Source organism: Pezoporus occidentalis, unplaced genomic scaffold, assembly GCF_034315485.1.
Source record: "Pezoporus occidentalis ecotype Australia unplaced genomic scaffold, CSIRO_AGI_Poc_V1 ctg52, whole genome shotgun sequence".
Lineage (NCBI taxonomy): Eukaryota > Metazoa > Chordata > Aves > Psittaciformes > Psittacidae > Pezoporus > Pezoporus occidentalis.
This window is the reverse complement of record NW_026915858.1, coordinates 3396010-3417469: the sequence shown is the minus strand read 5'-3', so window position 1 is coordinate 3417469 and position 21460 is coordinate 3396010. Positions and strand designations below refer to the sequence as shown.

At 37.8% G+C, this 21460-nt stretch overlaps 1 protein-coding gene across 3 annotated transcripts in view; it reads right to left on the bottom strand.

Annotated features, from left to right (window-relative positions):
* Nucleotides 1-21460, bottom strand: part of NID1 (nidogen 1) — a 44675-nt gene that overhangs the window by 11111 nt on the left and 12104 nt on the right. Inside the window, exons 6-15 of one of the 3 annotated variants that reach the window (XM_062637407.1) lie at nucleotides 20273-20524; nucleotides 18902-19102; nucleotides 17300-17545; nucleotides 16224-16367; nucleotides 14857-14985; nucleotides 11395-11538; nucleotides 10578-10700; nucleotides 2695-2919; nucleotides 1852-2024; nucleotides 234-360 (exon numbers count right to left, since the gene is read on the bottom strand). In XM_062637407.1, the coding sequence (XP_062493391.1) occupies nucleotides 234-360; nucleotides 1852-2024; nucleotides 2695-2919; nucleotides 10578-10700; nucleotides 11395-11538; nucleotides 14857-14985; nucleotides 16224-16367; nucleotides 17300-17545; nucleotides 18902-19102; nucleotides 20273-20524 (1764 nt within the window). The remainder of the gene's footprint in view (nucleotides 1-233; nucleotides 361-1851; nucleotides 2025-2694; nucleotides 2920-10577; nucleotides 10701-11394; nucleotides 11539-14856; nucleotides 14986-16223; nucleotides 16368-17299; nucleotides 17546-18901; nucleotides 19103-20272; nucleotides 20525-21460) is intronic. The other 2 variants (XM_062637408.1, XM_062637409.1) reach the window with 2 other exon arrangements.

Below are 21460 nucleotides of genomic sequence, written 5' to 3'. Positions count from 1 at the left end.
AAGAGAGCCGTCTTCTTGCCTATCTTAGCAGTAGAACGACAGATGAAGGGCTATTGCACAGGGAGCAGATCTTTTTTTAGTTTATGTTATCCAGGCTTTTTGGCTATTGCTTATCCAAATAATTCCCACATATAATGCTATATCTCAGGCAATAGCTGGGAAATACCTGTTACTAAATTCATGTCTAATGCCATTCTTAGGGGGTAGCAAGAGGAAGAGTTTTGTGCTATTACCTGTTTTGATGATGGTTGTTGGCTCCCCACCATTCAGGCTAGCCCTGCTGATTGAAGGGCCACTGATGTCTGTCCAATAAACCATCTTGTCTGTGCAATCGTAAGCAACTCCAATAACAACTTTGTCCTGTTGGTCAACAAACAAGTTACATCACCTTATGCTACATAACAATTATTTGCCAGCAGCACTAGCTTACGGATCTAAGTCTCAAGCCTGAAAAAAAAATCCCAAATTCTAGTATGTGTGTATCTGCAATTGTCCAGGCAGAAGAAGATAGAGTTTGAGTTTAGAGTTGAAACTCTTTCCTCCAGGCAAATGAAAGTGACTTTCAGGGTAAAACAATAATTTCACACGGATTCTCAGGTCTGTCACCATTGTTGCTTTTGTAACTCGCAACTTCTTAGAAAGATGATCAAAAAGCACTAAACCAGACACTCTTACTCAGTGAACGTTAATGGCGTAGGTTACAAAATCTAAACACCTCTATGCTGCAAAACACTGTCACTTTGCAAATACACAATGCTGAGACAACACAGAGACAACACTGTTAGAGATGGAAAGTTTCATTTTAATTGAAAGTTCTAAGGAAGATTTAGTTGCACCTTATCTCTTGGAAGCCCTTTCCTGAAGATACTTCAGCTAGATCAAGCAAATAATGAGACTATCTGATAAGGATTCAGAATCATGTCTCTATAACATGCCTAACCCACCCATTTTGCACACTATTTTACTTCATTTTTATATTACTGCAACAGCACTTTAGTCAAGAGACAAAAGCTTGATTTTACCTTTACATCACAGCACAGTTCGTGATACTATTTACTGAACTAAATCTGTGTAATTTAGTCAGTATTTGGACTCCTTAATATTCACAAGCAATGTCAAAAGCAGCCACCATACTACCTGGTATTGCTATCTATTAGAAATACAGTACCACTGGAACAAAAACAGAAATCCCAGCCTTTGGGCAAAACAAATTAATGTGATGAAATTGGAAGCGAGAAGAGTTGGCTTGTGTCACAGGTGATGGGAAAGATAGGTTCTCAGAAGAAGGGATTCATTCTCAAGGAAAAGGATTCTTAGGACAGTAGTAAGAAGTGTGGGAAAAAGATTTGCCACCCACTGGGCCTGCACATGGAGAAGCAAGCAAAAAACAAACAATAATAATCTATATATATCTGTAGCCAAGAAGTGCAGAGAACTGACTGAAAACCAGGAAGAGATCAAGACTTAGGAAGAAAGCTGGAATGACTGAGAAAGAAAAATAAGGCCTCTCCATATACTCGTCTTGTAAGTCTCCTAGACCTCGATATCAGAGTCAGAAAGCAAATGGAAGTGAGAGTTTATGTGATGAACTGTTGGAAGCACGCAAGATCACAAATATTAGATTTTTGTCTTATGAGCTATTCTTTAAAGGCAAAGCATTTTTTCTATAGCTCAGTTTTAGGCTTTTGACTATGCAGGTCAGGAATTTTCAGTGGCAAAGTGATGGGATACTGAAATTTTAATCAAAGGTAAAATGGAGTTTGGAACTTAAATTATTAAGTTATATAGATAAAACACTCATCTTTGTCACACATCTTAAAATACATAGATTTAGTATAGTAGGTTACTTACTGGAATATGCAGGAGTGCTTTTGCACCATTTTTCTTCATATTGTTCCCCTCTAGTGGAACATGTTCAATTTTACCACTTTGGGCAAAAAGCAAGTGTGTTCCTGGCGGCAGAGGTACTGTATCTGGTCGAACAGAGGGCCCAATAACAACAGGAGGAGCAGCTGTGCTCAGACCTTGTTAATAGAGAAGGAAACAGATAGGGATAAAATTAGCTTGTACAGCATAACAAACTTTGTTATTTGCAGAGACACAATTACAGTCAGACTTCGTAGAAGGAAACAGTCCTATAAACAGACACTAATAGCTATAATTAGATGCAGAAAGCTTCTGATTTTTTTCCCCCTTGGCTGACAGAGAAGGACCAATTGACATAATAAGTCTTTTCATGTTCAGTTCTGTAGTTGCTCTTTCCTTCTACTCTTTAGAAGGACCTATCTTATTTCACAGAAGGATGCATTTCACAGCTGAAGTGAGGAAGATGTAGGAAGGAGCATTCTTATTGTCCTGAGGCAAGTCTGTTACCACGCATTCAGATTTGCCACATCTCCCAGATGGCAGAAACTACAGGACCCCTCACAGTTTCAAGGCAGAAAAGAAGTAAGAAAACCAAATTTTTATCCAGAGGCTCACCACAGTGGTTCAGGTGCCCTAACTGAAGGCAATGCACATGCTGGAGTTACTGAATGGCTGCAGCATGAGCCATATTATCACTGAGACAGCAAAGATCTGCATTGCTCCAAGCCTGTGCTGTATTTCTCAGGGGCATGACTAAGACCCACATTTGGGGGACAGTGCACCTGGGTCGAAAGACACCTATGAGGAACAAGTACTTCAGCCACTTACATGGTGGTCGGACTCCTGGGCCACTTCTGGTGCCATCAATCTCATTTCCATCCCTATCCACACACCAACAATATCCACTGCCAGAATGGCACTGGGTAGGCAGGTAATTCCCATGTTCATCACACTGGGGAATGAAGTGACGAACTCCCATCTCCCTTGGAAAGAACGCGCTTCCACTTCCAAGAGCTGCTTCTCGCTCGTGTTGGCATTTGGTCTTTTCCACTTCTGTGAGGAAGGAAAAAAACGAAAAAGACCAGTGACTATTTCCATTATAACTATGTTCCATAAACAGTTAATGTATACTGACCACTTATGATGCAAGTGTTCTTACTGCTGGAGGAGCACGGCAGTGTTACAAACCTTGAAGGCATATGCCTTCAGTTCACCATCAGGAAGTCTGCCCTGTGTAAATATGTCTCATTTGCCCTAAACTTACATCACTTTATTTTTTGCTGTCTAGTTTAAAACAGAACAAACAGCCCCCCCTGTAGCTTCCTACACTGAAAGGTCATAAACAGAAGCTGGAAAACCCAGTCTTTCTCCCTGAGGCACATTAGCAAGAACATTCTGTCCGGCTTGTGAACCCTACATCTACTTACATGATGATTATCCATGGACCTTAAAATGTAACTAATCAGCCAGACCATACAGTGGATAAAGGATTTTTTGTAATACTAAAAGTCAAATTTCCCTTCAGAGCCACAAGAGAAAGCCGCAACATGAGACAGATGCTGAGCCCTCTACAGAACCTAGGAAGTGAAACTCCTCGTTGCTTTGATGTCTATTAGATTTTTTAGAGCTTGGTTATCAAGTTTGAGCACTCGTTTGATACTTTTGGACTTAAGAAGGAACTGCAAGGACAGACTACCCATAAGAGCATAACTAAGGCTATGTAGAAAAAAGGAATACTACTGTGTATGCAGAGAAACATATGCAAACCAGCTACACCACATGCATATGTATTGTTGTAGAGATTACATAGGAAAGACTAACTTCCCAGATTAACAGGAGATTCAGGGTTTCAGTTAGTTTGGTTTCAATTTTACAAAACAGTCTGGACTAAAAGATACATCTTATTGTATTATCTGTTATGTGATAGGGGATGTCATCTGGATCGATATACCCTTCTAGATACAAAACAACAAAATGAAATTAAAAGAATACAATAAAAATAACATCTTTCCTTCTCAGACAAAGAAACCTGGCTTAGTTTTACTTAACACTTGAGACCTTGAATAGTTCTGTGCACTGGGAGAGAAAGAGCTCTAATTATTTTCTTTTCCTTGTCAATGATTCCTGCAGACAGTTAGAAATACTTACCACAAACTGCCTGCTGAAGAGGCTTTAACATTACATTTCCATTTATTCCTTCCTTGTTTTTACATTGCCTGGTGGACAGCATTAGCTATGTGTGGTTCAGACTAGACCCAGCCCAGCTGAGTAAAGATAATCCCCCACACCCACAGACTGTTGTTGTGTAAAGCACACAAATAATAAAAAACTATCCTTCTATTTCATATTAAACTAGTTATGCAAGCAAAAGCTTTGGACAAGTTTCATGCACCTGGACACAATTAGTGAAATATAGATGTCTGGAGAACAGCTCACTCTAAACAACTGAAATATTTGGCACCAGCTGTAATGGGGGTGGTGGAGAGCACTGAATCAACCTACAAAGCCAGAGGCTGAAGGAAAGTGCCTCTATCTCAAATTTTCTTTTCATGTATCCAATGCACTATGAATATACAGGTAAAAAATATTGATTCTAGCAACCAGATAATTTTGTGATAGGTTTTGGTTTGGTTTTTTGGTTGGTCTTTTTTTTTTAAGCTCAAATTATATGCATTTCTCACAAGAGAAAGCAGGAGGAATAAAGAATATTGGTAGACTGACCCACCCTATGTTTATTTATTGCAGAACAAAATCTTGACTGTATTCATGTCATCTTTGAGAGATGCTATTAGCTCCACCTCAGTGGGATATAAAAGCAAGTGTAAAAGCTGGTTGGTTTTCCTTCCCATATGAAACTCCTAGAATTAGGGAATACTCAACAGTTTACGTATTTTTTAATCCACAGACTAAATCAACTTTATGAAAATGAGTTAGCAAATATGAGCGTGTATAGACCCAGACAGGACCCAGGTATAATACATAAAATATATTAGTATTATTGGTAACTTGAAATACCAGTGTACATTCCAATTTCAAGACAATATTCACATTTCTATCTGCAGATTTTAAACAGGAATACTGATAGAATTTTTCAAGAGTACTGATCTTATAATGATCAAGATCAATCTCACAAATGGACTGCTTGTGCAATTAGCCCCACTGAAGTCAAGAGACTAGTCAAGCAAAATGATTTTCAAAATTAGTACTCAGCTTCTAGAAGGCAGAAAATACAATTTGTTCTTTATAAAAAAGTCTCATCAACACTGATCTTTTGGCTGCATAAAGAGATGTCAAATACCCTATTGCCACTCACTTTTAGGGATAATTTTTGTGTTTTACTGCTTCTGTGCTCCTGAAAGCATCTTATATTTGCTATAACTTTTTTAACAGTATCAAGTGTGATAAGTAATCCATGTTAAAGAAATATTCTGGAAAGGAACATGGTAGTACTGGCTTTATTTATATGTGTCGACTCCATCATTTTAACCTGCCTTTCAACATTAAACTCCTTTCAACTAACATGAATTTAGCCAATATTAAACTTTATAAATCAAAACAACCCCTAAACTAGTTATAACGGTCCAAACCAGGCACTTGGAATTCACCCTGTATTTTTTTTCTCTCCTAATCTCTGAATCATGAGCAGAATTACTGTGCTTACAGTTTAGAGACACCCAAGGAAAATCAAGCTGAATCCCAGTCCAGTGTTGTAGCCTATGCAGCAATAAAGGCTCAATAATCTGAGATAGCAGTGACATCTGGTTGGGATAAATGGTCTGCTTACACAGTTAATACATTTTACTCGGTGTGCTTAAGAGAAGACGGATCAATTTTGTAAGTTTTAAATTCCATTGATTACCTGCCTGAGATGAGGCTAGCTATGATAGAGTTGGAAAGATGAGATTGACACAGTAAATAAAGCACGTTCCCTGCCTTGATCAGCTAACAGCACAAGTTAAAATATCTAACAAGAACTGGCACATATTTAAGTAGTCCAAGGGCAAGGCTACTTTGTAAGCCAGCTTTCCAGACACAACCTTTTTAGTTAGTAACTTTCCTTTCCTTCATTACAGCAGCCTAAATGAGGTTTCTTGGTGCTCTTCCTTTAATATTAATACAGTAATATTTCATCCAGTCAAGACTTCAAAGATACAGAACAATTAACATTAGGACAGTTCTCTGATCCCTTGATTGGCATGAAAAAAAAACCAAAACACTTCCATCAACTACAGCAGGTAGAGCTAAGAGCAAGTAACACCTACTGGGTGTAGCGGTGCTGTTAGATCTGCTACTTTACCTGATTGCAACAAATGGAAACCAAGTCATGCCTATTTCAAGACTCCTTATCTATAGGTTATCAGCCCTGATTTTCAGAGGTTCTTACCAATCTTGAAGCCCACATTGGAAAGTCAAGGCAAATGATCATGTCAATAATAAGAAAAATGGTATACACTAGGGTTAGTTCATACTGCCAGAGGTGAAACAAACAGTAAGAGCAAGACCTGGGTTATCTTTGGTAATGCAGTAAGGTAGTGTTGGCAACAGCATTTTATGAGCAGCAGAACCAAGTTTCAATATTTTTCAGTATCTGTGTTTCAACATTACTGATTAGATGTTGTTAAAAAAAGTGAGTAAAAATCCATTCCCACTTTCTTTCAATGCAGTTGACGCTTGGCTGATGAGGGTAACACGCTGATCCAATAGCTTGTGTTTCCCTATGGCACTCTACCTACACCCACAGGACAGTATCATTTTCAAGACAAAGCAACATGGTGTGAGCTACCATAATTTGATACACAATTAAAAATTGACAAATCACCTGAGACAGCAGACAGATGTCATGAAGTAGTGATATTTCTAGTAAATTTCCATATTACCTTAGCCTTGGTTTTAAATTTCCTTATCAAGAAATTTGATACCCTTATCAGGATTGCATCATTTCTGGAAGACAAATAGGCTATAAACATGACAGCAGGACCTCATCACTAGCTAAATTGAGCTTATGAAAATCAACCAGTAGATTCACACAGCCAAATGGAAAGTTACACTTCTTGGAATAGCTGTGTAGTCCATCCTCTAAAGATATAGACCTCTCTTGGAAACCACAACCAAAAAGAGCTATCAGCAGGTAAGTGCAAGCTGATAAGCTGTCAACACCCAGCTCAGTGCTATAGGCATTGTGAGGGTGTATAAATAAGAGCTCAGCAACACACAGGTATAGAAAAGCAACGTGGGATTCGGGAGATGATTCTCTGGTACCCACAGTTCAAAAAGACAATGAAAAACTGAACCAGTGTAGAGAAAAGAGCTCTTAAGAGAGAAACTATAGCATGGAACAGAGATTAAAGGCTTGATGAAGAATTTATGTTCCATGGACACCACAGTACACACAAGTCAGATTAGAGATGTAGAACGGTGCATCCACTTGCTTGATAAGCTACTAGTAGCAATCTGAAATTTAAAAGTCATGGAAATATATCATGGAACTTGAAAAAAATGAAATGGGAATAGCATGGATATGCAAAGCAGCCAGATGAAAACCAAACATGTAAGCACTTCTCAGGTAAGTAAAGAAATAAACAGAACTGGGGAAAAAAACCCGCAACCTAAAGCCCTGTAGAAGTACTCAAGATCTTAAAGGAAAGCTCTTGAAACAGCACTGCAGAAAATGATTTATGGACTTTGCAGAAAATGATTTATGGACTTTTCCAAAAACAAGGGAGGCTAAGGAAACAGGATGAGAAACAGAGATATATGGGACATCTTCCATTTCGCAGGGGATTTTAGTATGAAACCCTAAACCAAATTCAATTAAATTCTGCAAAGACATCTAGAAATTTTTAAAGATCTGACATAGATACTCAAACAGGTTTTCATTCATTCGCAAGCTAAAGGCACAAGTAATTTAAAACTGTGTCCAGAATCAGTATGTAGTCAGAGAGTACTTTTTAATTTCCTATGTGGATTACTTTATTCCCCATGTATCACAATGAGTTATATTGGACATGTTGAATTGCTGTTCTCAGACTTTGTCTCCCCCTTCCCCACCCACCCCAAAAAAAAAAAAGAGAGGAGTATAAAACTCAAAAATCAACAGACTTGCTTTAGTCCCTTCATTTTTCCTTTGTAATCTTTCACTTACAGCATTGCCTTGCTAAGTGCATTTCTCATGTGAAGTGGATTATATACAGCGGACCAGCAAATGACACTTAACAATCAGACCCCTAGTTCCAAGAATCTAGATTTGTTTCTGTTTACTAAACAGTGTCTGGGGTCTGCAGGGGTAGAAGCACTCAGACATCTGGTTTTTTGAAATGGAAAAATGAAGCGTGAGGAAATAATGAAGTACAGACTTCCTTAATAGCTGTGAGCAGTGGGACATTCCAGCATCATTAACTCTTTCCTTAACTTATTGGCTCACTCCTACAGACTCCTGTGCATTATTCAAATCCATTTTACTTGTTAATCTATTTGTTTCAAGAGTTACTGTTCAGCAGTGGTATGATTCAATAGTAGGTTTCATAGAATAATAAAGACACCAAAGAAGCAAGGAATTGTATGCATGGATTGGAAAAGGGTACTGCAAAAAGAACTGAGTATTTAGATGAATGAAACTTTCCATGCCATTAACAACCAGGAAAGACTTAAATTACTTGACTGAGGCTAATTAGATCAAAGCTTTAGTGGCTAAAAAGGGGAAGAAAGGGTCTCTATTCTCTCTCAGATGAATACAGTACAGCCTCATCTGGAGTCTCCATTCTGAAGCAACTTACTTTACAAATCGGGTGCTAAAGTAAACTAAGATGCTTTTTGCTAGGCTTCAGAAAGTGTATTTTGATTCTATCTCCTGGCAATGATTAACTGTTGGATATATCCATTTAAGAAGTACTGACACTTTAGCAACAGATGACATCCCAAGGGCAGCTATTGTTCTATTAACTCTCTAAGAAGGGAGCAGTAGCTAAATTTGTTGCAAACACTGCCATTGCTGCATACCAGCAGAGCAATACAGCTACTCTCAGCTTCAGTCAGGATTCAGCAAAAGTAGGACTTTTTAATCTACACAGATTTTTTTCTGCTCAATGCCTTTCATGAGGAAAGCCAAATTATACAAGTGATTCTAAAGCATGTCTTCTACTAGTAGTACAAGAGTGCTAAAAACAGGAACTAATCAGAGAGGCATATATGAAGACTAACAAAACCTGGCAGATCCCACCGACTAAAACAGTAGGTACAACAAAAATTTCCAAAATATTTTATTACTACCATTAAAGCTGTGCCATGAAAAAAAAAAACCAAACAACTAAACAAACTAAACAAAAAACTAAACAAACAAACAAACAAACACAAAACAAACCCAAAACATTCAAGATACAATTGCTTTGCTTGTAGAACGTAAAAAAGCATACAGGATAAGGACAAAAAATAACACAAAGCTACTACAAAATAGTACACTGTGCTTAGCAGTTTAGTAGACACACTAACTACTGCATATGAAAAGGTGGTGTTCTTAACAACAACAAAACCAAACAAACCCCCCCCAACTAAAGTATGCTCTCACATACACTCAGAAGAAATTGTGCCCTGGTAATAAAGTAAATCAGTTGGATTCAAGTATCAGCCTACCAAACCATCTGTTTCAGCTACAAAGGGGATGTGCCAGCCATGAAAGCACTATTTCTGCCTCTGTAATTCTACCTGAAGAACTGGAAGCTTTGAGGTTTGATGTTGCTTCAAGTTATTCACATCAAGTTTCTCCTCTAGGAGGAATAATCCTGCTTTTATCAGCTAGTTAGTTAGCTAAATATTTTGACACAGGTCAGAAATACTAGGTAGTTCTTCATTCATCTGGCATTAAAATGAAAATACACATGGACATTCATGCATGAAAAGCTAGCTAAACATAATACTGAAGGACTGACAAAGTGGAAAAAGCTAGAGCTTCAGAATTAAATACTGCAAAACAGCAATGGAAGCGTTTGACATTCTGCAAAACCTGAGTGCTGTCCCATGGGTTTTGCCATGCTTTTTAATTAAAGCAACCTGAATGACGCTACTTTGTGCTTTGGTATTCCTTACTTTCTTTTCTTAAGCATACCTTCAAGATCAGAAGTTTTATACTTCAAGGCCCAAAGTACAACACAAGAACAGAAGTGTGGGCGGGTGAAGAACTTTCTGCTAAATATGGAACAAGCTGGGTAAATAGAAAAACAACTAAGTACCATTCTTTTTGGACTCTGGCTGGCTATACGTGGCATGGTGGCATCTAGATCCCACTGCAGACAACAGTAGTTTGGTCTCATCCTTCACTTTTCTTCTGAAATTGTTGCTTTTCATTTACAGTGCCAATAATTCCAGATATTTTATGATAAGTAACTACTGGGTATGCAAACCAAATCAACCTGTGACCAAACTTTTACTCAAGGCAACTTCAAAAGACAGTATCAGCTTGGGGCTGAGAACTGCTGAGTATAGAACAAACACAGCATGAAATGGCACATTGAACAAGGTATCACAGAAAAGTGGTAATAGTCAAGATAACAGATTTTGACACAAGTTTGGTGAAGTTCAAAAACTGAAACATTTGAGAAAGAATAAAGACCTCAATAAGACAATACACAATTTGTTCCAGAGAAGAACCAAATTAACATAGATCCTTCAATTCCCAAATTATATTTCCTATCCAACTTTCAAGAACTGTAAAATTTTACCTCCTAATACACACCGGAAACCATCCCCACGATACCCTGCCTTACACTGGCAGCTGAAGGAACCAGGAGTGTTGTAGCAGAAAGCATCTGGATGACAGTGGCCCTGTTGACATTCATCTATATCTGTAAAAGAAAAGAGCAATCTCAGGTAACAGTTCCTCCTGATGGACAAATGAGAGCCACAAACTAAAGTGCAAACCTGCCGTATTATTTTCAGGCTTCTTTTTTTAGGTTCTGATTAGAGTTAAGAGACAGTTCTGTGAAAGAAAGTCTATACAGAAATGCAAAGAAGGAGGAAGAGAAAAAAAAAAAAGCAGGCATGTATTTTAGCTACTGTCTCTTGGCAAATCTGTGCACTCTGCTGTTCTGATTAACAACTAGCATTAGCTCACATAGTACTTTAGAAATACATGCCCATGTTCCTCAAGGAAAAGACTTAACACAGCAAGATAAGTGGGATTTGGCCAGCGACATTTCCAACACATAGTTAGGTAAAGCTGCTCCTCTACTGCACTCCAGTTGATATGAAACAGAATATGATTTTTTTTTTTTTACGTAGCTTGAACATCATGTGCCACTGCCTCATTCATATACATCAGTATAGTTCAAAGTATTGCATCAGGTGAATATCTTGTTTGCTAACTGCAATACTGCGATTTCTGTATTTAACTCATTTTGGACAGTCTTTAGTTGAAATATTGAAGAGTGAACTCAAAAGTGAGGGGAGAAAAGGACAAAAGCTATCTTTCAGGTAGACACTTTCAGCTAAACTGTGCAATAAAGAGTATAAAACCCCCCAACAAATGGTGCTACCCACCTTCACAGGCTCGTCCATCTCCAGAGAAGCCAGGGAGGCATGTGCAGATGTAGGCAGACCCTCCGGTGTACACACACTTGGCGCGCTGAGGAATGTCACAGTTGTGTGTGCCTGTCTGGCAATGGTTTATGGCATACTCAACAGCTGCAGGTTAGATATAAAGAGAGGAGATGAAAATTTGAATTTCCCTCCATGAAGTCTAAAGCTCATGATAAGTTTCTAGGGAGAGAAGATTAGCTGTGAAAGCATACAGAAGAGAAAGGAAACAAGGGAAATTAACTGAGCTGGTTTGGGGATTGGGATTTTTTTTTCTTTTTTTTTTTTTTTTGGTCAAGATCTCCCCCTTCACTGGTGTTAAATCCTCTTATGAATGTTTTAAAAGGAACCTAATGCCCTCAGCATCTCCTAGATATTTGTTAATATTGAAGAGGGCAGAAAGGCTACCACAATGACAGACCCTAATATCCATGACAGTTTTGTTAAGAATAAGGGGTCCTGAATACAGAAATGCAAGTCATCTCACAGACATACCTCGTGTGTCAGTTAGTGGCCAGTTCACTTCACTGTGAATTACTAGATATCCCACTACACTCATCTAGCACTGACCAAGGGCTGTCATCACTTGGCAACAAAGAGGAGTTGTGACTCACTCAATAGCAGATAGACACATTTGTCAACTCTTGGGGAGACTTTTGACCAACAGTGGAAGCTAAGACCAGTCCTGCAGCTTTTTAGAACTTTCTTGTTGTTGACAGCAGTAACTTTGAAGGTATTGCACTGCTTTACACACAAATTATTTCAGGTAGTCACTGGAGCCCTGCCTATGCTTACCTGTTATGTCAAAGAAGTGGAAAAGAAACCATAGTATTTAAAACAGGAGGAGGCAAAATACTATGAAAAGTTGGGCCCAGAAAGAGGTGAGTTTGCAGTGTGTAGATTTAGGAACAGACTTCCAGCTGCTGTGACAGAGAATCAAGTAAGGCTTTCTTTACACAGTTCTTACAGGGAGTTGACAGGGGTCCGAGACAAGACTTTACAATGCTCCTTTCATCACAGTACTCATATGTGAACTACCACACCACCAGCAGGGAAATAACAAAAATCTACCAGAGTCAGATCTGAAAACAGTCATGTTTTCCATTTCTCTGGAGGAGATGACATCATTCTTAGAATCATTTATATCTCTGTTTGACAAAGCTTTATATTACAAAATAATCTATTCAGAACTGCACAATAAATGCATAAGACTGGGAGTTGGAGCTCAAAGGGAGGGCCCAAATCTTCCTGTTCCTCAGCCTACAAAAAGGAGAACAGGATATATTTACAACTCTCTTCTAAAGAGATCCATCAAGTCTCACAGTCGGTACAAAAAAGCTGCAGTACTAGAAAAGCTGAATCAGAGTTGGTGTCCCACTGCAACCTGCAAAAGCACAAAGATGTTAACTGTTGCCACTTCTGGGGGTCAAGTTGTCTGTGGGTTATAAAATCCTCCCCTGAGGAAAGGGGAAAAAGATTGCCATGATATTTTTCAGTCCATTGAGAAACTAGAACTCATCTTGGTTCTCTTCAGTCTTACAGATGCAAAGTTTAGTTTTTGATCGAAGGAAGGGATCAAATTGAAGTCCTTCAAGCTGGGCAAGGAATTACTTAGTACTTGTTAGAAGTGTGACACATTAACTTCATGAAAAAGTGGTAAAGTGAAGCCAGCATGGTCATGGCTGGAGGGAGGAATGATCCCTTTCAGGTCCAAGTGATGGAAGTGCAGTGGTGGACATAATGGAAAGAACATAAAGTTGCCTTTACACATCTCACCCTATCCCTTCCAGCATCGTGGCAGAAGTTGCTTTTTCCAACTGTTCTGCAACAAAGAGGAAACTTGGGTGCACTGTGAACAGATGTGAATGGCAATTATTACTGAAGTAGAGAAAAGGGGCTTGTGATGGAATGCAATATACAGCATGTAAAGCCACACTTTAAGGGAAGCAATGCAACTTTCTGCTGAAAGATGAAGGCTTCTCAGTCTTAACTGGAGAACACTCTTGGCTATAATGAGGAAAGACGTGAATGCATTAGCTTATCAGAGTGTAACTAAACTCCTACCACAAAGCAGTCACAACAGAAGCAAATGTAATCCTCAGCTATTATCAGTTATTTCCAAATAAAACAGGAACTGGTTTAATGGTACTGGAAGAGTGTGTATAGGTTTTGTCAGTACAGAATTACTGTCAGGTTGCAAACAGACAAAATTTCTAACAAAAAAAAAGAAAAACCCTAATCTATATCCTATCCTGACAGTTGCAGCTCTAGCTGTAGAGTCATAGCTCTTCTAGCTGCCATTTGTAGATTATTTTTTATTTAGCTTTTGATATTTGCAATATAAATGACACCAGAAAGAATCAGGTTAATGTTCTGGGGTGTAAAGTTTATGGTTTTTCTTTCTGTATGGAAAATTCACTTTCAATATACATCCCACACAATCATCTTGCAATTCTGCCAGATACCAAATCGAATTTCTACAATTTCAGTGAAAAACAGAGCAAACTGGAAAAAAAATCCCTTGCAACCTTAGTCCAGCAAGTACAGATTAACTCAGGCTCCATCCAGAAAAAAAAATGATTTTTAATTAAATAACCAGTTCAGTGACAACTACTGAAGTTTTAATGGCTCATCAACAGACCAGCTAGCTTTCCTCCAAATCACAAAATTTTTAACAGTGAAATGATCTGTAGTTGTAATTTCTTTCCAGCATGATTAACTATCACTTCAGAATAAGCCTGCAATAGCCAAGACACACTCACACTGGTTTAGACCTGTGTGTTGCCTTGTCAAGTGTTGAATCTGTAACTAAAGTCTAATCTGTTAAATTTAATTTTGGATTAGATAACAAAAAAACAAAAAAAATGAAACCAAACAAAAAACCACTAAACAAATAATAAACACCCCCCCCCAAAAAAAAAACACAAAAAAAACTACCCCCCCAAAAAACCAGCAAACCAAAAACCCCAAAGCCTGCAAAAGCCAAAGTGCAGCACTGCAGAAAATGCAGAAAAAGCCCTACCTCATCCTGTATGTAAGATGCTGTGAAATATCAACAAATCATAGAATCATAGAAATTAGTAACTGCTCACTTTAATTTTCCTGCTTTTAAAAATTTGGATTTTATTTCCATGTGAAATCTACATCTATTGGTACAGAAAGGACAGAAGCATTCAGTAATTTCCACTTTCTATTTGGAAACATTTGGAACGGGGAATTTTTGTAAGATGAAAACAAAATACTTTGGGCAGCTTCTTCAGTTACTGTTACCTAATGGATTGTACCACTACCTGCACCATGAGTTCCTAAGTTCAACTCATGTTAAAAGTCACTGCAGATCCCTAAAGTTGTTATCATCTGTCCCTGTGAGATGAATAACAGCCCAAAAGCCCAGTGGGCATTGCTTTTAAGAAATGTGAAACTTACCAATACAAGTCCGCCCATCAGCTGCAAACTGGTATCCTTCAACACACTCACAGCGGTAGGTTCCCGGCTGGTTGTTGCAGACCGCATTGCTGCCACATAGAGCTGGTTGCTCTGAACATTCATCAACATCTAGAATGTTATAAGGAATCCAGTTATTACAAGGATACATTTAATACTGATATCAGAAAAACAGAAACGGTGTAACTGTTCAATAATAGCAGATTTGCATATTTAAACCACATCTTTGATAGACCATACCTCTTGAGATATTAGTAACCTGAAAATAAGTTTTCAGAAAACTGTATCTTCAACTAATCTGCATTAAAAAAAAAAACAACAAAAAAAAACCCAACAAACAAACAAACCCAAGATGAACCACACAACAAAACCACAAAACTGAAACAAAACCACTGAAGAGGTCAGGAAATCAGGAAGAAGGAACCACTGAGAAAACAATAAATGCAGCCTACAAGGTGATCAGAAGCAGTGATGACTACTGTGGGAATGTGAACTTCAGGAAATACTTCCCGTTTCATTATCCGTATACACTTCTAATCCACTGCTGCTCAGCTCACAGCACCAGAGGACTGAGAGGGACAATGTGGTGCTGGCATTTTCATTTGAAAATTGTTTTAAGGATTGGAGAGAGGGTTGGGTTTTGGGGGGGTTTATTAAATAAACAAACACACAAGACTGCCTAAAACAACTCAGTTAATAAAATATGTATCATCCCTATTGGTTAATAATTAATACACAATTTCATCTCTTGAAAACAAGTATTTGTGCTGTGACTTGATTATAAAACAAACCCCAGATACATTCAAAATACAGAGCTGAGAAATAAAAGTCTCCTTCAACAAAAAAGGATTTTCAAAGCAGATCTTAAAATAGATTATTTCAATTGGTTCCACATATCTGTATGTATGCCATTCTTCATCTCCCTCAAGAGCTCATAACCTTGTTGACTCATTTTAACCAGAACTTGTAGTAAATGTCTCACAACTTAGTTCCTACAAGTTTTATGAAAAGACAAGCTGGGTAGGAAAGATGTTTTGCAAGCTATAAAAACATACCCAAGTTTGACCCTTCAAGAGAGTCAAATGCATACTTTGATTATTGAACTACGCCAGCTACCCCAGCATCCCTCTAACCTATCTTAGAATCATAGAATCAAATAGGTTGGAAAAGATCAGCAAGTCCAACTTTGACCCCAGACCACCAAGTCCACCATTAACCATGTCACTTTCCCTAAAACAGCCTTTCAGGATATTTTCACTTTGCTGGAATGGCTAGTCCTAAGGGTCAATACACTCAAGCAAAATAAATTCTACATTAGCTGTCATTTTGTAATGAAAGTTTTCTGATACCATAACAAATGCTTCCATCTCCACGGAAGCCAATTGAACATTCACAGAAGAAACGATTTCCAGTTCCTGGACGACAGATTGCATTGGTGTCACAGTTATGGGTACCAGTGTAGCAAGGATTCCGGTTAATGTCAGCAGAGCCATCTGAGAAGAGAGACCATATTTAATCACAACAGCTCTACCCAAGTCATAGCACTCAGCTAAAAGCCCAGAAGGAGGTTGCTTGTAGAACACATGAAACAAGGAAAGAGAATACTTTTTGCACCAGGAAGAAGAGGACTTGCAGGTGATATGCAGGACATGAATGTTAGACATGGCAACTGCACCCTGTATTCCTTGTTACTTGTGCAAAGGACTGCAGAGTTAAAAAAATAGAGAAGCTACACAAAAGTCTCTAAAGAGTAAGACTGACAATGATAATGCATCTCCCAGTCACTGCCACTAGACTCAAAATGTGATTCTTAACAGCTTGGTTTATTCATTTTAATTAATAGAACTTTATTTTGCAACCAACAAAAGTGTCTTTTCTTGTACTCAGCCAGTGTTAATTTTCAAATTGCTTTTTTTCTGATTTTAGGGCAAACAGACAAACTTGAATAGCTCAAACAGAAAATACACTTCATAGGCTGCCTACTTTCCAGGATAGTGTCATGTTTCAAGATCAGTTATAGAAATGAGCTGTTTCAATGGCAAATTTTGTTTCACTCTTCTGCCCTTTGCTCTGACAATACAAAAAAAAAAATCATTAATAGAGGAACTATAAATTAGGTAAATGATACACTCCATGTGTTTGGGCAGCAACAGAATTAAGGTGGCACATTGAGATTATTTCAAGCAATCAGATGCAAACTCCACTGAATTTCAAGAGGAGATAATCCCTTAAATATTCTTCTCCAAGTAAAGATACAAACTTTCAGAGGTCCCATTTTTCATCTTAATTGATGGACCTTCTACTGACTAATGCAACAAATTAATTCAATTCATTAATACCCAACTAATGCACTCTAAGATAATATAGAAGCCTGCTCTTAATTACTCAAAAAAGAGAAAAAGAAAGATTTCCAATTCATACATACCACTGATTGGGCCAATGGAATTACTCATAGCGTATCGCAGAATCTGCTCATCTCTGTTATACAAGACAAATACACCGTCCACTGAGAGCTGCTGAGTAGCAGAAGTAGCATGGTGAGAGTCATCATGAATGCATTCATCAAATGAGATTGTCTGTCGCCACTGATAAGCGCCTGTGTATGTGGAAGCAACCCCATCCCTTTCTGGCTCTGTCACCGTGTACTCCCTTGTGGACGATGAGGTGATCACTGGAACATGGCAAGAAAAACACTGAGCAGAACAGGAAATAAAAATAGTACACCAAATCCTATCTGTAGACTTAAGATACAGGCTGAGCAGTGTAAATCAAAATTTCAAAGTAAAGAAACTATGAAAGCGGACGTATTTCTGTGCAAAGGAATAGGCACTTGACTAGGCTTACCCTGTTATCAGGTATTGCAGCTTTGATGAATGAGTCACACAATTTATCTTTACCTTTCAAAAATTTAACATTATAAGTTGCCAGGTAAAGCAAGGAAAAACTCAGAAAACTCAGGGGTTTCTTTAGATGGATCTGTAAGTGAAGGACAAGAGCCATCTCACCAGCACTAAACTACACCCACTTTTAGTTCATTGTAGGATACTGGCCTTGGATTTCAACACAGCCCTGAAGAAGATGCATGTCTGAGAGCTCTTGAATGCTTCACAAGTTTTCTACATTGTGAAAAATTGTGACCAAAACTCTTCAAAGCAAATCCGGGCTTCTGCATTCTCCCACCAACAGAAAAGCTCCTCAATACTCCACTATTCCTGGGCATTTCACAGACTGCTTTCTCTTTATTGCTCTTTGCTGCTGGCCAGCTAGCCAAGCTGTCAACACCTCAGCATCACTTTGATTTTGATGTGCTGAAATACCCATAATTTTATCCAGGAAGAGGAAAGCAAAAGAAGGGAGATTTCCCTATATATGGTGAAATGAAGAATGGCTCCCTTACCAAATCTCAGAGTCTGGGGTAAGGAAAAGAGAGAGAGGAAGAAAGTATTGAAGAGACAACAGATGAAACTGATCAGGGAATAAAGAGCTTCCTAATTATCCGGTCAGTTGTTCAAATTGAGCTCAAATAATACTGACAAATGCATATCGCTACCACAAGGCACAGTTACTGCAATGTAGTTTACATGGTGTGTCCTGGTAAATAACTGGTTTGCACACTCTCAGACAAGACCAAAGCCCACTTAATGACGTTACCACAAAAAGGCACATACCAGCACAGCTCCTACTGAATTGTTGTAGACCATACAAAGAGCTTTGCAACTTGTATGACAGCCATCAGCAATGTAAAGATAAAGCCAACAAAAAGGGAAATTGAGAGTATTTTGCAAACATCTGTTCATAGACTGTTAAACAAATTTTTTCAATAAAAAGTTTTAGAAATATTTGCATTGCCCCACACAAAATCCACCTTCTTTTGGGACCTGTTCCTAAGAAGCAAAAAAAAATCAACCTTCTGTAAATCAAAGGTTTCCAAGTACACTTGCTAAGAAGAGAATAAAATGATGTTTTCCAAATTATCTTACTGTAGGATTGTTTACTTTCTTATAATTTCATTCTTAAGGAACCTTACCAGAACTGGAAGTGTGATAGAGTTCAGTATATGGTTCTATATGGACTGATGCACCAGATGGGATCTCAGGTATTCTGCCCTCCATTTCTGTGCTGATGGTAAGGTGACCATGCTCATCAATTCCGCTGAATTTCTGCTTGATAACAAGTTTCTCATTGTTGCCAAGAAAAGTGACTTCAGTTTGACGTGTAAACTCACCACCTAAAGAAATGGTATTAGTTAAACCACTTGATATCATATTTTGAAGCATATGCCATATCAAAATTATACTTTCTATTCAAAGTATTGCTTCTAGTAGATAAAATATAAATAAGTCTTTTCTGCAAGCTTTGATGCAGCGTATTTGCTAATGTTTTGGGTTTCTACAGAAATAACTTTAAGAGGTATAGTAAATATGACTAAATGCTGCGTGGAAACTGTCTTTTCTTAAGCACTGGACACACTAAATTTCAAGTAAGCCTGAAGAAGCAGGGTTTGGGTTTTTTTAAATTTAAAACAAACAAACAAAAAAGTTCCAACAAAACTATTAACAGTAGGTCTTATCCTACCAGTGAAATGTCAAAGGAGTTGTACACTTTAGAGAAAAACCCCCATTAGGAATACAGAGAGTTAAAAATAAAAAAATAAAAAAGAATTAAAAATCTGGTACAACTGTTTCCAAATCAAAACCAGATGAAATGTATGTTGTAACAAACTTAAAACATACCAAATCCAAGAATCCCTCCCAAAACAAATGGTTATGTGCAACTAAATTCATAGTAGAGGGCTGTAAAGTATAAAATTTTATAAAGAAACACATGTTCCTGTAGAACAGATGGGATCTACAACTTGAATTCATGTGCAAAACCAACCAGATTTGTCCTCAGATTCTGATGAAAACATGTAATTGTGAAATGGGGTTTTCCTCCAAAAAATTAACTGAATCATTTGCACCATAAAGCAATTGCTTCTGTTCAGAATTTCAGACCTTCAGGACGTCAGATATTCACTTCTCTTTTGCTCCGTTAGTACAATCAGGCAATTAACATGTCAGACCTCTTACCCTCTTACAGATACAGGGACAGCTTTCTTCAGTAGCTCTGTAAACTCTAGTACCAAAAATCAGATCCTTTTTAATAATGACTTTCTTGCAAAAGAAAAGACATTCTTCTTCCCAAAAGACTTATGTGGTTGTGCACCAATAGTAAATTAAAAAGCCCAATATCTATACCCTCTAAACAAGAAAAATGGTGAGGTTGGTTATGAAAAATCTATTTTCAGCTCAGAATAAACATGTTTTCATCCTATATTGCTTCTAAATATACTTTTTTCTCTCAAGACAGAGGAATGCATAGCACAGTTTTTTGAACATTATTTTAACTTAGAAATTACCAGTAATGCTGAAGCCATTTTTATATCCTTGCTGTTCCACAGCAAACATCCATCCTATGATACCTCCAATAGAGGCAAGAGGCAGCAAAGAATACCCCAAAGTCTCCGGGATTGTGCTGATAGCAGTGTAGGCACGCCCTTGGTTCATCACAACATAGGAGTGGAGATCAGTGTTCTCGAACATAATTGGAACAGGATTAGTTCCTACAAAGATTCTTCCTTTGACCTTCCCATTGACTCTCTGAGGGGAACCTGGAAAATCAATACAATCCATCAGAACAAAATGACGGTTCTCACATACTTTCTAAGGAACATGTTCAGAGTGTTCACTGTGTTAAAAGCTACTGATGTTGAAATAAAAGGCAAACAAACACTCACAGAATTCAAACAGGAAACTGCCCACAAGCAGTGTGTTAATTTGCTTACACATGTACATATGTGCCTGTGTGTGTGTTGTCATTATACAGATGATTAACTGGCCAAAACTGCCAGAAGAGATGCCCTCATTAACAGTTTTAACTATTAATTAACAGATAATCCTCATCAACAGTTTTGTCTGCAAGGATAACTCCGTAATGCTGGTACAGTATCTCTGACAGTAAGTGGCATACAGAAACATTCTTTGAAGATCACACTTCATATCAAAAGCTAATGAATGTGAATTTGTTCATTCCCTATTAGAAGGCTAATGCAATTAGATATTAGAATAATTGACCTATTATTCTAATCTATTTTATTTTTTGACTCAGTGGTCAAAAATATTGACCATTTTAAAGACTGTCAGTGTTTTACACCAATAGCTCTCTAGCACCAATACTCTCTATTGCTAGTTTTCTTCTGTATATAGTATCCTACATGCAAATTCAAATTCCATTATCACCAGATCCTTCTCTTTCTCTGGAAAATTCAGTTTCATGAACTGAAAGCTAAGTAGTAGCTTTTGCTTTCCTGTCTTATAAAGCACAAAGTCTGTAGTCAGCTATTTTGGTTGTTGAAATGTATCTATACTGTGGGTCATGTCACTGAGGATTACAAGTGTATACATAAGGAATTCCTTTATGGATTTTACACAGGAACAAAGTTTAAATGGGTATCTAATAAAACCTGGCAGATTAGCCTATTAGTAAAGTTTAAGAGTCAGACAAAGAGGAGCCATGCTCTTTAGTTTAACAATCAAAGTAAATTTGT